Source organism: Oncorhynchus clarkii, chromosome 23, assembly GCF_045791955.1.
Source record: "Oncorhynchus clarkii lewisi isolate Uvic-CL-2024 chromosome 23, UVic_Ocla_1.0, whole genome shotgun sequence".
Lineage (NCBI taxonomy): Eukaryota > Metazoa > Chordata > Actinopteri > Salmoniformes > Salmonidae > Oncorhynchus > Oncorhynchus clarkii.
Genome location: NC_092169.1, coordinates 24,384,867 through 24,399,223, shown reverse-complemented (window position 1 = coordinate 24,399,223; position 14,357 = coordinate 24,384,867). Strand labels below are relative to the sequence as shown.

The 14,357-nt window shown below is 42.9% G+C and overlaps 1 protein-coding gene across 1 annotated transcript; it reads left to right on the top strand.

Moving 5' to 3' along the window:
- Window positions 1-6,665: 6,665 nt before the first annotated feature.
- On the top strand, window positions 6,666-11,955 carry LOC139381123 (zinc finger protein 502-like). The gene is made up of 2 exons (XM_071124420.1): window positions 6,666-6,824; window positions 8,753-11,955. Exon 2 carries the CDS (start codon window positions 8,895-8,897, stop codon window positions 10,545-10,547), a length of 1,653 nt encoding a protein of 550 aa, XP_070980521.1. The 5' UTR covers window positions 6,666-6,824; window positions 8,753-8,894; the 3' UTR covers window positions 10,548-11,955.
- The last annotated feature ends 2,402 nt before the right edge of the window (window positions 11,956-14,357 follow it).

Here is a 14,357-nt window from a genome sequence, read left to right as displayed (position 1 = left end):
GTGTAGAAACCTACCATAAAACAACTAGGCAACAACAAATTCAATCCCTTTTAGACAACTTCCTGGACAAAACATTTCATTGTAATAGTGAAGGTGTAAACTTGGCAGTAGAAAGCCTAAACAGTATATTTGAACTTTCAGCTTCCCTATCAAACATTTCAAGAAGACATCCTAAGTACATTAACAACAATGACAAATTGTTTGATGAAGAATGTAAAAACCTAAGAAAGAAATTGAGAAACCTATCCAACCAAAAACATAGAGACCAAGAAAACCTGAGTCTATGCCTTCACTTTGGTGAATCACTAAAACAATACAGAAATACACTATGTGAAAAAAAGGAACAGCACGTCAGAAATCAGCTCAATGTAATTGAAGAATCCATAAAATCTAATCACTTCTGGGAAAGTTGGAACACACTAAACAAACAACAACACGAAGAGTTATCCATCCAAAACGAAGATACCAATCTTATACCAATCTTTTTGGTCTATAACAAAGAACAAATAGCAAAAACATATCCATTATCAATCACAAATCTTAGAATCAGCTATTTAAGACTACCAGAACCCAGTGGATTTTCCAATTACATTGAATGAACTACAGGACAAAATACAAACCCTTAAACCCAAAAAGGTGTTGATGGTATCCAACATGAAATGATAAAATATACAGACCACAAATTCCAATTGGCTATACTTAACTCTTTAACATCATCCTCAGCTCTGGCATCTTCCCCAATATTTGGAACCAAAGGACTGATAACCCCAATCTACAAATGTGGAGACAAATTTGACCCCAATAACTACCATGGGATATGTGTCAACAGCAACCTTGGGAAAATCCTCTGCATTATCATTAACAGCAGACTTGTACATTTCCTCAGTGAAAACAATGTACTGAGCAAATGTCAAATTGGCTTTTTACCAAATTACTGTACGACAGACCACATATTCACCCACAGCCTAATTGACAAACAAACAAACCAAAACAAAAGCAAAGTCTTCTCATGCTTTGTTGATTTAAAAAAGTTTTGACTCAATTTGGCATGAGGGTCTGCTATACAAATTGATGGAAAGGGGTGTTGGGGAAAAACATACGACATTATAAAATCCATGTACACAAACAACACGTGTGTGGTTAAAATTGGCAAAAAACACACACATTTCTTTCCACAGGGCTGTGGGGTGAGACAGGAATGCAGCTTAAGCCCCACTCTCTTCAACATATATATCAACGAATTGGCGAGGGCACTATAACAGTCTGCAGCACCCGACCTCACTCTACTAGAATCTGAAGTCAAATATCTACTGTTTGCTGATGATCTGGTGCTTCTGTCCCCAACCAAGGACGGCCTACAGCAGCACCTAGATCTTCTGCACAGATTCTGTCAGACCTGAGGCCCTGAAAGTAAATCTCAGTAAGAAAAAAATAATGTTGATCCAAAAAAGGTCCAGTTGCCAGGACAACAAATACAAATTCCACCTAGACACCATTGCCCTTGAGTACACAAAAAACTATACATACAGTGCCTTGCGAAAGTATTCGGCCCCCTTGAACTTTGCGACCTTTTGCAACATTTCAGGCTTCAAACATAAAGATATAAAACTGTATTTTTTTGTGAAGAATCAACAACAAGTGGGACACAATCATGAAGTGGAACGACATTTATTGGATATTTCAAACGTTTTTTAACAAATCAAAAACTGAAAAATTGGGCGTGCAAAATTATTCAGCCCCCTTAAGTTAATACTTTGTAGCGCCACCTTTTGCTGCGATTACAGCTGTAAGTCGCTTGGGGTATGTCTCTATCAGTTTTGCACATCGAGAGACTGAAATTTTTTCCCATTCCTCTTTGCAAAACAGCTCGAGCTCAGTGAGGTTGGATGGAGAGCATTTGTGAACAGCAGTTTTCAGTTCTTTCCACAGATTCTCGATTGGATTCAGGTCTGGACTTTGACTTTGCCATTCTAACACCTGGATATGTTTATTTTTGAACCATTCCATTGTAGATTTTGCTTTATGTTTTGGATCATTGTCTTGTTGGAAGACAAATCTCCGTCCCAGTCTCAGGTCTTTTGCAGACTCCATCAGGTTTTCTTCCAGAATGGTCCTGTATTTGGCTCCATCCATCTTCCCATCAATTTTAACCATCTTCCCTGTCCCTGCTGAAGAAAAGCAGGCCCAAACCATGATGCTGCCACCACCATGTTTGACAGTGGGGATGGTGTGTTCAGCTGTGTTGCTTTTACGCCAAACATAACGTTTTGCATTGTTGCCAAAAAGTTCAATTTTGGTTTCATCTGACCAGAGCACCTTCTTCCACATGTTTGGTGTGTCTCCCAGGTGGCTTGTGGCAAACTTTAAACAACACTTTTTATGGATATCTTTAAGAAATGGCTTTCTTCTTGCCACTCTTCCATAAAGGCCAGATTTGTGCAATATACGACTGATTGTTGTCCTATGGACAGAGTCTCCCACCTCAGCTGTAGATCTCTGCAGTTCATCCAGAGTGATCATGGGCCTCTTGGCTGCATCTCTGATCAGTCTTCTCCTTGTATGAGCTGAAAGTTTAGAGGGACGGCCAGGTCTTGGTAGATTTGCAGTGGTCTGATACTCCTTCCATTTCAATATTATCGCTTCCACAGTGCTCCTTGGGATGTTTAAAGCTTGGGAAATCTTTTTGTATCCAAATCCGGCTTTAAACTTCTTCACAACAGTATCTCGGACCTGCCTGGTGTGTTCCTTGTTCTTCATGATGCTCTCTGCACTTTTAACGGACATCTGAGACTATCACAGTGCAGGTGCATTTATACGGAGACTTGATTACACACAGGTGGATTGTATTTATCATCATTAGTCATTTAGGTCAACATTGGATCATTCAGAGATCCTCACTGAACTTCTGGAGAGAGTTTGCTGCACTGAAAGTAAAGGGGCTGAATAATTTTGCACGCCCAATTTTTCAGTTTTTGATTTGTTAAAAAAGTTTGAAATATCCAATAAATGTCCTTCCACTTCATGATTGTGTCCCACTTGTTGTTGATTCTTCACAAAAAAATACAGTTTTATATCTTTATGTTTGAAGCCTGAAATGTGGCAAAAGGTCGCAAAGTTCAAGGGGGCCGAATACTTTCGCAAGGCACTGTACATCGGCCTAAACATCAGAGCCACAGGTAACTTCCACAAAGCTGTTAATGATCTGAGAGACAAGGCAAGAAGGGCCTTCTATGCTATCCAAATGAACTTAAAATATGACATACCAATTAGGATCTGGCTAAAAATGCTTGAATCAGTTTTAGAACCCATTACCCTTTATTTTTATTTTTTTATTTTTTTATTTCACCTTTATTTAACTAGTTGAGAACAAGTTCTCATTTGCAACTGCGACCTGGCCAAGATAAGGCATAGCAGTGTGAACATACAACACAGAGTTACACATGGAGTAAACAATTAACAAGTCAATAACAGTAGAAAAAAAAGAGAGTCTATATACATTGTGTGCAAAAGGCATGAGGAGGTAGGCAAATAATTACAATTTTGCAGATTAACACTGGAGTGATAAATGATCAGATGGTCATGTACAGGTAGAGATATTGGTGTGCAAAAGAGCAGAAAAGTAAATAAATAAATACAGTATGGGGATGAGGTAGGTAAAATTGGGTGGGCTATTTACCGATAGACTATGTACAGCTGCAGCGATCGGTTAGCTGCTCAGATAGCAGATGGTTGAAGTTGGTGAGGGAGATAAAAGTCTCCAACTTCAGCGATTTTTGCAATTCGTTCCAGTCACAGGCAGCAGAGAACTGGAACGAAAGGCGGCCAAATGAGGTGTTGGCTTTATGGATGATCAGTGAGATACACCTGCTGGAGCGCATGCTACGGGTGGGTGTTGCCATCGTGACCAGTGAACTGAGATAAGGCGGAGCTTTACCTAGCATGGACTTGTAGATGACCTGGAACTAATGGGTCTGGCGACGAATATGTAGCGAGGTCCAGCCGACTAGAGCATACAGGTCGCAGTGGTGGGTGGTATAAGGTGCTTTAGTGACAAAACCGATGGCACTGTGATAAACTGCATCCAGTTTGCTGAGTAGAGTGTTGGAAGCTATTTTGTAGATGACGTCGCCGAAGTCGAGGATCGGTAGGATAGTCAGTTTTACTAGGGTAAGTTTGGCGGCGTGAGTGAAGGTGGCTTTGTTGCGGAATAGAAAGCCGACTATAGATTTGATTTTCGATTGGAGATGTTTGATATGAGTCTGGAAGGAGAGTTTACAGTCTAGCCAGACACCTAGGTACTTATAGATGTCCACATATTCAAGGTCGGAACCATCCAGGGTGGTGATACTAGTCAGGCGTGCGGGTGCAGGCAGCGAACGGTTGAAAAGCATGCATTTGGTTTTACTAGCGTTTAAGAGCAGTTGGAGGCCACGGAAGGAGTGTTGTATGGCATTGAAGCTCGTTTGGAGGTTAGATAGCACAGTGTCCAAGGACGGGCCGGAAGTATATAGAATGGTGTCGTCTGCGTAGAGGTGGATCAGGGAATCGCCCGCAGCAAGAGCAACATCATTGATATATACAGAGAAAAGAGTCGGCCCGGGAATTGAACCCTGTGGCACCCCCATAGAGACTGCCAGAGGACCGGACAGCATGCCCACCGATTTGACACACTGAACTCTGTCTGCAAAGTAGTTGGTTAACCAGGCAAGGCAGTCATCAGAAAAACCGAGGCTACTGAGTCTGCCGATAAGAATATGGTGATTGACAGAGTCGAAAGCCTTGGCAAGGTCGATGAAGACGGCTGCACAGTACTGTCTTTTATCGATGGCCGTTATGATATCGTTTAGTACCTTGAGCGTGACTGAGGTGCACCAGTGACCGGCTCGGAAACCAGATTGCACAGCGGAGAAGGTACGGTGTGATTCGAGATGGTCAGTGACCTGTTTGTTGACTTGGCTTTCGAAGACCTTAGATAGGCAGGGCAGGATGGATATAGGTCTGTAACAGTTTGGGTCCAGGGTGTCTCCCCCTTTGAAGAGGGGGATGACTGCGGCAGCTTTCCAATCCTTGGGGATCTCAGACGATATGAAAGAGAGGTTGAACATGCTGGTAATAGGGGTTGCGACAATGGCGGCGGATAGTTTCAGAAATAGAGGGTCCAGATTGTCATGCCCAGCTGATTTGTACGGGTCCAGGTTTTGCAGCTCTTTCAGAACATCTGCTATCTGGATTTGGGTAAAGGAGAACCTGGAGAGGCTTGGGCGAGTAGCTGCGGGGGGGGGCAGAGCTGTTGGCCGTGGTTGGAGTAGCCAGGCGGAAGGCATGGCCAGCCGTTGAGAAATGCTTGTTGAAGTTTTCGATAATCATGGATTTATCGGTGGTGACCGTGTTACCTAGCCTCAGTGCAGTGGGCAGCTGGGAGGAAGTGCTCTTGTTCTCCATGGACTTCACAGTGTCCCAGAACTTTTTGGAGGTTTGAACTTTTATGGTTGTGAGGTCTGGGGTCCGCTCACCAACCAAGAATTCACAAAATGGGACAAACGCCAAATTGAGACACCAAATTGAAAATATCCCCTGTGTACAATGTAAAACACCCAAAAAATGCATGCTGAGCAGAATTAGGCCAATACACGTTAATTATCAAAATCCAGAGAAGAGCCTTTCAATTCTACCACCACCTAAAAATAAGTGATTTACAAACCTTCCATAACAAAGCCATCACCTACAGAGAGATTAACCTGGAGAAGAGTCCCCTAAGCAAGCTGGTCCTGGGGCTCTATTCACAATCCAAACAGACCCCACAGAGCTCCAGGAAAGCAACAGAATTAGACATAACCAAATTGTGAGAAAACAAAAAGAAAATTACTTGACATATTGGAAAGAATTAACAAAAAAAATAGTAAACTAGAATGCTATTTGGCCCTAAACAGAGAGTACACAGCGGCAGAATACCTGACCACTGTGACTGACCTAATATTAAGGAAAGCTTTGACTATGTACAGACTTGCTATTGAGAAAGGTCGTCGAAGGCAGACCTGGCTCTGAAGAGAAGACAGGCTATGTGCACACTGCCCACAAAATGAGGTGGAAACTGAGCTGCACTTCCTAACCTCCTGCCAAATGTAGGACCATATTAGAGACACATATTTCCCTCAGATTACACAGATCCACAAAGAATTAAAAAACAAATCCAATTTTGATAAACTCCCATATCCATTGGGTGAAATATCACAGCCATCACAGCAGCAAGATTTGTGACCTGTAGACACAAGAAAGGGGCAACCAGTGAAGAACAAACACCATAGTAAATACCACCCATATTTATGTTTATTTCTTTTTCCTTTTATCCTTTAAGTATTTGCACATCGTTACAACACTGTATATGGACATAATATTATTTTGGAATATTTACTGTTCACTTTTTATTGTTTATTTAACTTTTGTTTATCAATTTCACTTGCTTTAGCAATGTAAACATATGTGCCCAATGCCAATGAAGCCCATTGAATTGAAATTGAACAGAAAGAGGACACAGGTAGTGAAGGCAACTTCGTAAATTTACAGTAGAGGCAGTCGGCATGTATTACTCCGGGGCTATAGGGGGCAGTCTTGATTGCATATGCCAGTGACAAGCTACAATGCATTCGCTAATGCGCTCCAACGTTGTTGGCGCCAGAAGGAAGATCAGTGGCGCCAGCTCTACAGAAAGAGAGAGGAAGACATTGCAGACAGTCGCAGGCAGCAAGGAGCTAGCTATCGGTTGTGCAGAGCCCATAAACATTTTTTCATCACCTAGCTAGTTAACATAACCAGAAGACAAAAAGGTGGGTACCCGCAGACCTACACGAATTAAACTCCCAATCAGCTGTCGAGGTTGATTGTTTTGTGTTCTTTAGGTTGCGTATTAACATGCTATACAATCAGGTGATCATTTTGTATGTTTTAATTTCAATGAATTTATAGATTCATTATTTTTGCACAAATGAAAATATGCCACTATGAAATGTCAATGATTCACCCCAGTGATCCAAAAAATCCAAGAAAGAAAATGACAGTCGGGCCCCGTACGGACTTAGTTATAGCTGGCTAGGAAGATAGCCGGCTAGTTAGCGTGAAGTCGCGGCTAAGTAGCCTGCTACAAGAGTACGCTAGCGCGGTAGCTAGCGAGGCTAGGCCATATTGTATGTGTGCTGAAAATATACTCCTGCAATGCTGTCTCATCTCGAGTATATATTTGGGTAACTTGATGCTCGAGCGTTCTCAATCTTAAAATACATGGGTACATTCAATTAACTGTAAATTATACAGGCATTTGTCCTGTGTTGTATTATTGCTAAGGCATTTGAGACGTGTTTTGTTATGCATTGTTGATTATATAAGATGGGGTCGCCTTTCCCGGGCTTTTTAGCGACGCGAACACTCCTCGCCCGGATAATGTTAGCCATCTTTGTTTCAGGTTGATTTATCGGATTATAGTGAAAACAATACCCCTTCTACACATCGGTGTGGCATATTTGTGTTGTATACAAAATCGTTTTCTGCTCGTGTAGCTCAATTTACTTGAATATGGAATGTGCAGTGCTTTTTGAAACCCCCTTGTAGTTCTGAAATGCGTTGTGAAGGGCGGTACTTAGCGTAGTGGCAGCCATCTTATGCTTATTCCTGGCTAACTGGAAAGTGGTGGTGTGGCAAAGACAAGATGGCCTGTTAAAACTGCGCACAAGCTCAGGGATAATTTCCGCATTCGTGATTGTGTTCCTAACCATTGAAAAATGACTTGGGTGCATGTAAGGTTTGTTGCATGTTCGGGGGGAACTCTTGTTTTGATGATCAAAACAAGCCAGCTAGTTGTCAGCTACTAAGCTAGTTAGCGCGCTATCTTGGCAAACATTAGCCGCTAACAATGCTGTGTCGTCGTTAAGTTGTTTTCGCCCTACCGTAGCCCGCTAACTAGCGGGCTAATGTTGGCTATGTAGCCAAGATGGTAAATGTTGTCTTCCGTTGGCTAGCTAGCTAAACACTGCGTTTACACTATTGTCATGCCATTTCAAATCATGTGTAAATAACTTGTGGCTTCTGTGAAGCCCGCGTGCATTGTCTTATCAAAAATCTACGTGCCATGTCTTATGCAATGAATGACTGTGCAAGAACCGATGTCTTTCATTCTGCCTAGGTAGCCGCAGTTCTTGAGCTCAACTTGGGATAGCGATTTATAGCCATCTAATGAAGCACTAAGATGCATTTGAACTGTTTCAAATCTAATGTAAATTGGTGACATTTATATCCATTGTTAGAGGATGGTACACACCCGTGGTCTCTGTTGTAGAATTAATACAATTATTTTTTTTTAATCAGTTTGTGCAGTGTGTTGCCCTTGTTCCTCCTGTCACTTGGCTAGTTAGCCGTAAATTAATTGCTAGTTGGTGGTCTTGGCTGGCTAGTTAGCTGGCTAATAACAAGTGTCATAGTGCAGAAGCTATGGCTCCATGGCGTGTTGGGTGTTTTCATGGGTTATATAGCCCAAAAACAGAATATTATTCTTCATAGCCAATCTCTGCAAAAAAAATACAGTAGTCCAAATTTAATTTGTTTTAAGGAACACCAGCAGTCCTGTGCTTAGTATCAGTAGCATTGAATATGCCCCACAGTGCTACTGTTCATTAGCATGGAAACACTTCGGTTGAGATGTAAATAATAGCTCATTGTCAAGTCATTTAATCCTAGCTGTATATTGTATTTTCTCCCCTGACAGCCCTTTGTGACTGACTGCTAATCCAAGAACGACTACCAACCCGCTGTGCTCGCCATACTAAGTGGAGCTCTCTTACCCCCAAGTCCCTCTAAGCTTCTCGTCCAGCACAAAAACGGAGGTCGTCGGGCTGGAGTGTGTTCTGATGGCTGAGTCAGAGACTGAGTGTGACACACCCGGCCTTGACACGCTGGGGTCGGAGTGTGTCATCGCCCACAGCCAGGTTGACCTGCACTACGCGGCCGAGACTGAGATCATGACAGAGGAGAAACGCGGCCTGGAACTGGAGATCCACGGGGCCGACCTGGCCAAGATCGAGGGCCTCACCGCGGTGGCCTGTGTGGACGCCATGGTCACAGAGACGGACCATGACTATGTTACCAAGATGGACCACCATGGCGAGATCCAGTGCTTCACCATGGGGGGTGAGGGAAAGGGGGAGGCACTGCTGGGAGAGGTGCTGTTAAAAACTGAGACGGAGCATATGGTCAAGGTGGAGTCGGACCACGTGGGCGGCGAGCTGACGGTGGAGTCAGAGAATGGTGTGGTGATCCACGAGGCCCACGGCCTGCAGTGCAACGAGTGCGGCGAGATCTTCGGCAGCATGGCCGACCTGCACCAGCACTTCGAGATCCACAAGGCCACCAACCCTTACATCTGTGTGCACTGCGGCGAGAGCTTCGCTGTGGAGTCAAGCCTCAAGCAGCACATGAAGATCCACATGAAAGAGAAAGCGTACGCCACCACGGGCGTGGAGATGGTGGGCAAGGGGGTGATCGACACGTTCAACCTCAAGTCTCACCAGATGATCCACAGCCCAGAGAAGCCCCACCGTTGCTCTGAGTGCGGCAAGAGCTTTGCGGCAGCCATCACCCTGCGGGAGCATATGAAGATGCACTCGGAGGACAAGCCATATAAGTGCACCCAGTGCAGAAAGAGCTTCATCCGCCGGCGCCACCTCAAGAAGCACCAGGAGCTCCACGCCAGGGAAAAGCCCTTCACCTGTTCCCAGTGCGGAAAGGGCTTCACCACGTCCTCCAACCTGAAGCAGCACCAGAGGACCCATGCAGGGGACAAGCCCCACCGCTGCACACAGTGTGGGAAGTGCTTTGCCGCTGCCTCCACCCTGCGGGAGCACCAGCGGATCCACTCTGGGGAGAAGCCCTACAAGTGCAACCAGTGCAGGAAGAGCTTCGTCCGCAAGCGCCACCTCAAGAAGCACCAGCAGGTCCACTCTGGTGGGAAACCCTACTCCTGCTCCCAGTGTGACAAGAGCTTTAACCACTCCTCTTCGCTCTCCCGGCACCACAAGGTCCACCTGGAGGCCCGCATCTACTCCTCTCCTCCCCAGGGCAAGGCCTTCTCCTACGGGTCCACTATGAAGCAACAGGCAAGGCTGCACCAGGGGGGAGGCAGAGGTGCGGGGGACAAACCGTACAGCTGCAACCACTGCGACAAGGGCTTCAATCATTCCTCCTCCCTATCCCGTCACCAAAGAGTGCACTCAGAGGGGAAAAGCTACACCTGTGGCCACTGTGGGAAGAGGTTCAACCACTCCTCTTCCCTGTCCAGGCACCAGCGTGTTCACCAGGAGGAGAAGCAGCAGCAGGTGCAGCAACAGGTGGTAGTGCAGCAACAGTACAGCGCTGTGCCCTCGACAAAGGGATTCCCCCATACCACCATCCTCAAACAGCGCATCCTGGCCAGCGAAAAGCCATACAGGTGCTCCCAGTGTGGTAAAGGCTTCAACCATTCATCCTCACTCTCCAGGCATCATAGGATCCACATAGACCAGTGAGCTTCTAGTACACACACCCAAACATAGTCTCATACACACAGCCCTGGCTGACACCCACCCCTGTGATGTTTCTGTTCTACCAATCGGTCCCAAGCTCCAGACATGACACGACTACTGCGAATAAAACCAGGCCAGCTCTCACAGTAAACAGTGTAGAGGTCAGGGGTAAGGAGTTTGTCTTTGTGGAGCAGTCAAAACAAATGGACAATGACACAAGAAAAATATCCTTTTTCAAGAGGAGGAAGAAATCATAAATAAAAGTTCTTGCCTGAACTTAAAGGACTTATTATAACCCTTTACAGAGGAGCTGTTGACAAGTTCCTTGGACCTTTGAGATTAGTTTGTTTTCAATAAATTGTCTGATAGACATTTTGAATGAGCCTGCATTTCTCATTTGTGATTGTGCTTAAACGTTTGCTCTGGAGACCCTCTTTTTGATTGATTGTTTTAAAGAGATCAAATCTGATTGATAATCTAGATCAGGTTTTCCTGAACTTGGTTCTGGACAGTTTTGTTTTTTGCCCTAGCACTACACATCTGATTCAAATAATCAAAGCCTGATGATGACTTTATTTGAATTGGCTGTAGTGCTAGGGCAAAAACCAAAACGTGCACCTGGGGGGGCAGCAAAACAGTTTTGGAAACCCTGATCTACATGATAATGTTTTCTGACCAATGTAGTTATTTAATTCATACATAATACCCCCTTATCTTAGTGTGACCACTTACACGCTTTACTCTGAGAATTCAAGTCATGATGTAACTAACTGACCCGTATGGGGGCGTCTCACTGTATATGACTATATGGAGTGCTTTTCAAGATCTAACATTTGAGGTCAATCTCCCACACTTGGCTACTGATGCAACTTGCTATCAAGTCATACTGTCTTGATGGCATAAATTAGCCATTTTGCTATATTTTTTTTGCCCCATCTTACCACCTCACCTGTGAACTCGCGAAAAAAATAAGAAATCCATGTAAATAATTGTTGATTTATCCTTTTATATATCTGTATAGGTGGCTAGTGTGCAGTTTTGTTCCAGAAATAGGACTTTTATTTATATAAAATTAGTAACATCCCCATAGTCTCCCCCCACCATCCGTTTTCATTTTATTCATTGTTTTTGTTTTAGGTGTTACAGAGCTACCAGGAAATGTTGCTACTGCTCTCTTATGTACATACAGTCAAATCTCGGATCTGGGGCTCCATCCAGTGTGATGCAGCTCCATGTGTATCAGGTAAAGTGGATGGTAATGTACCTAGTGACGTGGTCATACAGCTGAACAGACTGGAGAGCAATACTGCACCAAGACATCGTAGTATGGGATGCAATTAAGTCGTGATAAGTGGACAAGATGCATCGCTTAAAAAAAATAAAACCACCCGGTAGCTTTATTTGAAGTTGACTTGTGTCCTTTTTCATTGAGTCCCTATTGATTTCTGTGTTCCCATACCAAATGTACATCGTTGTTATTACAGATAGACAATGGACTGGACTCAGGTGTTTGAGTCATTGTTTTTGCTTTGGAGACTCATTCGATTATCAGTGTATAGAATTATAGTTAGCTTCATAGGTCTTCACTCAGATGAGAACTTCTATCCTGAATAGATTTATTGTGTATACTAATCTATACGACTACAGGACTAGGTTGCTTTTACTGACACTTAATTTTGGACTTTCAGTTTATTTTTTTTGTGCAAATTCCATGGGATTGAGCTCTATTTACTGTTCTGTGTAAAAACAAAAAATAAAAATACTTTTTTTTTTAATGGTTTGGGTCATTTTCAAAGGATAAAATACATATACTGTTATGGGAGGGAATGATATTTTGAGCAGGTTCTTTTCCCCCTTTTGAAACACATTTATGCTTCAAACCATAGCATAGGCTTATTCCTTGTTAGATAGGTGCCTTATTGCATGCTATGTAGAAATGTATGCTGAGCTGTCAACTTTTTTTTGTTTTTTTTTGTTATTCATACTAACTTACTCCAACATTTTAAGATGTCATTACTTTCAGTCTTCTATGTATATTACCATTACACATCTCATTGTCATTTAATTTTCTCTCCTGTCTTTGTTGATTGGCCTCAATGTAGGTTTTCTTATTGAAGCTTAATTAAGGAAAATACATTTCGTTACAATGTCATCGATCCATATAAGGCTCTGCTTTCTGTAGAGGCCCCAGCCAGCCCCACCTTTCCCCCCAGATCTCTGAGTGGAACATATGGACAAATAAAGGTTGACTGTCAACATCGCATCAACGGTTTCTTGTCTGATTCCTGATTCTGTCATCTTGATATATAAATATAACACTTTGAAATGACACCCAGACTTCCCATTTACATATTGACTCAGTTTGGGATACCCTAAAAATACAATAGTGGTCCAATGTTTATTTTTTATGTTCATGATTGCATCCGTGTCATTTGAAAACTACCACTTACAACTATTTGATGTGAGAATTTATGAATTATTTAAGTGATAATGTTTTCGCCTCCTCCCCACAGACTACTGTAAGCATCAGCTCATTTGGTCTTGATTTTTCAGACACATGCCTACATTTGAGTCCACTTGGGGGCAGCCTTACATAAAGTAAAGTAACACTCCAGTGAAAATCAATTTTTTTAAAGCTCATATTCTGTTTTCTCATTTTCAATTAATGTTCTGAACTCGTCCCTTGTAGTTGTGGCCAAAGTATAAATTAGAGCAAATACTCAACCATCTAAAACTTATTTTTGAAAGAAAAAAACGTTTTTAAAAATGCTTGAAATGTGTTTCTAGCATTCATGACTAGCTAGTAGCTAGCTAACAACAAAAATAACAAAGCAATGGACAGAAATGACTCACCCCTTGTAAAATAATCATTCTGCATTTATTTCTGTTCCATCATGTGTTTTCAAATCCTGAATCCATCTATACTGACTACAGGCATTAGAAAGTGGTACTTACTGTTGTCTCGTTTTGTAGGCTAAGAATGGCCTAAAACTTTGCATCCTCTAATTCATGAAAACGTGGTCATATACAGTGCCTTGCGAAAGTATTCGGCCCCCTTGAACTTTGCGACCTTTTGCCACATTTCAGGCTTCAAACATAAAGATATAAAACTGTATTTTTTTGTGAAGAATCAACAAAAAGTGGGACACAATCATGAAGTGGAACGACATTTATTGGATATTTCAAACTTTTTGAACAAATCAAAAACTGAAAAATTGGGCATGCAAAATTATTCAGCCCCCTTAAGTTAATACTTTGTAGCGCCACCTTTTGCTGCGATTACAGCTGTAATTCGCTTGGGGTATGTCTCTATCAGTTTTGCACATCGAGAGACTGACATTTTTTCCCATTCCTCCTTGCAAAACAGCTCGAGCGCAGTGAGGTTGGATGGAGAGCATTTGTGAACAGCAGTTTTTTGTTCTTTCCACAGATTCTCGATTGGATTCAGGTCTGGACTTTGACTTGGCCATTCTAACACCTGGATATGTTTATTTTTGAACCATTCCATTGTAGATTTTGCTTTATGTTTTGGATCATTGTCTTATTGGAAGACAAATCTCCGTCCCAGTCTCCATCAGGTTTTCTTCCAGAATGGTCCTGTATTTGGCTCCATCCATCTTCCCATCAATTTTAACCATCTTCCCTGTCCCTGCTGAAGAAAAGCAGGCCCAAACCATGATGCTGCCACCACCATGTTTGACAGTGGGGATGGTGTGTTCAGCTGTGTTGCTTTTACGCCAAACATAACGTTTTGCATTGTTGCCAAAAGTTCAATTTTGGTTTCATCTGACCAGAGCACCTTCTTCCACATGT